This window comes from Spinacia oleracea, chromosome 1 (genome assembly GCF_020520425.1).
Source record: "Spinacia oleracea cultivar Varoflay chromosome 1, BTI_SOV_V1, whole genome shotgun sequence".
NCBI lineage: Eukaryota > Viridiplantae > Streptophyta > Magnoliopsida > Caryophyllales > Amaranthaceae > Spinacia > Spinacia oleracea.
The window spans coordinates 112,508,781-112,513,068 of record NC_079487.1 but is presented as its reverse complement, the minus strand read 5'-3'; the positions used below and the strand labels follow the sequence as shown (position 1 = coordinate 112,513,068).

The 4,288-nt window shown below is 36.3% G+C and overlaps 1 protein-coding gene across 1 annotated transcript; it reads left to right on the top strand.

The window, feature by feature from the left end:
* Nucleotides 1-1,521: 1,521 nt before the first annotated feature.
* LOC110785450 (uncharacterized) lies at nucleotides 1,522-2,565 on the top strand. Its single transcript, XM_021989891.2, has one exon. It carries the CDS (start codon nucleotides 1,522-1,524, stop codon nucleotides 2,563-2,565), a length of 1,044 nt encoding a protein of 347 aa, XP_021845583.2.
* Nucleotides 2,566-4,288: the final 1,723 nt, after the last annotated feature.

Below are 4,288 nucleotides of genomic sequence, written 5' to 3'. Positions count from 1 at the left end.
ATATTACCATTCACCCATTAATTTATCAATGAATGACCCACTTAGCAAGTTAGCAGAAAATATGCATCACATAAACATTTGCTTCAACTAACTAAGGCTCAAGAATCTAAAAATTTACCATTTGGAATAAAGCAGATGTTTTGAAGCATTGTTGGGCTTTGGCTATGAAGCAAGACAGAATGTGGGTGAAGTGGATGCATGGATACTATATAAAAAACAAAGACTTCTGGTCCATGGATGTTCCTAATGGACTAACTTGGTCTATGAGGAAAATTTGGCATCAGAGGGACATTTTTGCTCAAGTTGGAGGAGTTCAAAGTTTTGTTCACGGTGGAAAGTTTAGAATCTGCAAAGCTTATCAATTTCTTAAACTTGAAGCTACCCCAGTGAGTTGGAAAAGGATCATCTGTAACACCAGGGCCAGTCCAAGAAGTGCCTTCATTGTTTGGCTTTTTCTCCAAAACAGGCTAGCTACAAAAGATAGACTATTGAGTTGGAATCTGACTATTGATGGTCAGTGTGTACTTTGTCAGAAGAGTCCAGAGACTTTGCTCCACCTTTTCTTTCAGTGTGAATATTATGCTGCAATCTGGAGCAATGTGATGCAATTCAGTATGATCAAAGGTGGAACCAGAATTGGCCTGAGTTGGTTGAGTGGATGGCTAAGAAGAGTAGAAGCACTAAAGCTACTGACTCTTACAGGAACATTCTGTTTGTTGAGTCAGTTTATGCAATCTGGATTCAAAGGAACTCTAAGGTTTTCAGCAACAAGTTAGATTCTTGTAGTAATGTAGTTAATCGTATTCTGTTTAGAGCTGCTTGTAGACAAGATAGACATTGAGTTGTGTAAAGCTTGGGGGCTGTCCTGAGCTGGTGGTGTTGCTGTGTTGTTTGGTTGTTCCTCTTTTGGTTAATAAAAAATCTTTATTTGCCACAAAAAAAAAAATCTAAAAATTATTTGACCTTATTAGTTTTAATCAATTTGTTAACCTTAAAAGAATAAGGACCTAATCAAGAGTTAAACTCAATTGGTGATGCAATGTGTGAGGTCTCCTAAATTCTCTCTGTCCATTAATGGCTCTTTGCATGGCTTCTTTGAAGGGAAAAGAGGGCTCAGGCAGGGTGATCCTCTTTCTCCCTTACTTTTTGTTCTATGTATTGAGTATCTATCCAGAATTCTGGTGTTGGTTGGTGAGAAGAAGGAGTTCAAATTTCATCCCAGGTGTACTGAGATCAAATTGAATCACCTGTGTTTTGCAGATGATATCATTCTGTGCTGCAAGGGGGAATTTAACTCAGTACATATGTTGATGCAAGGTTTTCAGCTGTTTTCTCTCTCCACTGGTTTAAAAGCAAGCCCTTCTAAAACTTCAGTGTATGGTTCTGGTGTGAGTGATTCCACAATGCAGAGAATTCTGGACATGACTGGATTTGCTAAGGGTTCTTTCTTTTAGGTACCTAGGCATTCCAATTTGTTCAAAGAAGATTTGTGTTGCTGAATGTGAAAAAATTGTGGAAAAAATGTGTACCAAAATCAAAGCATGGAGTTCTAAAAATCTGTATTTTGCTGGTAGGCTAACCTTGGTGCAATCTGTTTTGATGACTATTCAAACATATTGGGCTCAGATTATGATTCTTCCCAAAAGTATCTTCAAATCTGTCAATAGCATTTGTAGATGTTTTCTATGGAAGGGTGTTGCTGATTCTAGTAGCCCTGGTAAGGTAGCTTGGAAACAGTTGTGCAGACCAAAGAATGAAGGTGGGTTGGGGCTTGTTAACTTAAAACTATGGAACCTAGCTGCTATGGGGAAACATGTGTGGATGATTGCTACTCAGAAAGATAATATCTGGGTTAGGTGGATTCTCTCTGTATACATCAAAGGGGAGCAATGGTGGGATTATTCCCCCAAGAACACAGATAGTTGGTACTGGAGGTCTATATGTTATGTTAGAGATTTGATGAAAGCCCATCTGTCTGAGGCTCAGTTATGTTCTATTCAGAAATACTCAATCAAAAAAGCATATGGCAAGTTGATTCTTCCTGCTGCTGCAAAAGTTTACTGGGCTAGTGTTGTGTGGTGTCGTTTAGGCCAAGCTAAACATAGATTTATCACCTGGCTAGCTGTTTTAGAAAGATTGAACACTAAAGACAGATTAAGACAGTTTGGGTTGTCTATGGATGATTTATGCCTTCTGTGTGGTGCTACTACTGAGAACCATAACCATATGTTCTTTGGCTGTCACTTTAGCTATCAGTGTTGGTCTAATATTGCCAGTTTTCTGCACATTAGTCTCACTAATTGCAGTTTGCCTCAGTTGATCAGATGGATTCACATGAGGAACATCTCAAAGTTCAGAAAAGGGGTGTATTATACCTTTGTCTGGTGTACTGTCTATCATATATGGAAAGAAAGGAACAATTCTTTGTGGAACAATCAGATTAGCTGCATAGATAAAGTGTGTAGCATGATTAAGAGTCGTGCATGTAATAGGTTACATTCTGTTTTGCCTAAAGTTCTTAGCACTAAGGATAGTAGTTGGTTCTGCACCCTTGCTGAAGGGTAGTTTTGCTTGGCTTGTTGCCTGTTTACTTGCTTCTGTGGAGGGTTGTTCCACTTGTTACTAATCTGTAATTGTTGTGCATAATATATACAAATACTTGCTTACCAAAAAAAAAATCAAGAGTTAAACATATATGAATAAAAAATCTCACTTAAACCAAGAATTATATGCTTTACTAAATATTAAACATAAAAAATGTTTTTCCAAGTCCAATTGGAAACTACATATTTAATTAAAATTTTAAATCCCATATAATATTTAATTTAAATCCCTTAAATTTATTTTAGTTGATTAAAATGAATTCATTATAATTTATTCATGGTTTTAATTTTATTAAACATTTAGCATAAAATTAATTATATTAATTAAACTAACAAAATTAAATTCGGAGAAAAATTACAAGCATGAAATTAAAATTAATTAAATTCGTTGCTCAACGGAAAAAATAAATGTGCACCATTGGGCCAAGGCAAGGCCATGGGTATGCAACCCATACCTCGTTAAGCCTCCACGCAACAGCAACAACCATGGACCATGTGCCCAAGTGCAGCGCCCATGGGTCTGCTCGTCGCGCGCTTTGTATCATACCAAGCAGCACAGAGCAGCAGCGAGGCACAAGGCCATCGCTCGTTGCCTCGACCCATCGCGCGTTGGCGCGTTGCCGCTGCTCGCAAGCTCGTCGCAGCCTTTGCTTCGCTCGCACATGCCTGCACACACAACACCTTCGTGTCGCGCGCTCCCCTGCGCTCTTGCGTGCCACACAGCGCAACGCACATCACGAGTATCCATCGCTCGTATGTTGTGTGCCCACGCGAGGCAGCAACGGCCACGAAGGGCACCCGTATATTCTTGGCCCTTGCGGCCTTGTTCGTACGTGCAAGATCGTGAACGTTTTATAAAAAATTAAAAATTTTATATTTTAAATATTATGAAAATTTAGTAAAACATTAATTTCTTAAAATTTGGCAAAAAGTTGGAAATTTATTAACTAAAACAATTTCCGATTACATGGATTCTAGGCATAAAATCTAAGTTATAAAATTTTAAAGATTCAAATTTTAACAAATTTTATGGTGGTTTTTAATCATAGGATCCTAATAATAAAATTATCAATTAATTATGAAAATCAGATCAAATTCCAAATTATTTGAATATTCAACGAATTAATTATAATTACAAATTAGGTTGCATAATTAACGAATTTAATCCTTAAAATTGTTAAACATATGAAGTATGTCAATTATTAATTCACGATTTACATACAACATCACAAATATTTAATTTAACATCATAAAAATTACAAATTTTGCATTCGAATTGAAAAACTAAAACCTTCGAAAAGTCATAGTTAGGCTTCGAACTTGGAAATTCTGGGTTCGGCCGAAAATAATTTTTTGTCAAAATCTAAAACGTCGTTTACATGCCGAATACACTATAAAAACATAAGATTCCAATCATTATTGACAAAACTGGCGAAAATCATGCAAACATATAATTAAATAATCGCATGAATTTACAATTAATTTCACCAATTCACCCCTTTAGTTCTTTGGAAATTTATAAAATTTTATCCATGTTAACGAAAATTGATTATGCAATTAATTAGAGGCTTGTGATATCACTGTTAGGTTATGAACAAATTAATTTATGCGGAAAAACCATAAAGCCAGAATCCAAATTAGTTTCCACGTAATCAATTAGCATAATTTAGTTGTAACACCCCCGA

Coding starts and splice junctions, on each gene's coding strand:
- LOC110785450 (XM_021989891.2), top strand. CDS start 1,522: ATGTGTACCAAAATCAAAGCATGGAGTTCTAAAAATCTGTATTTTGCT.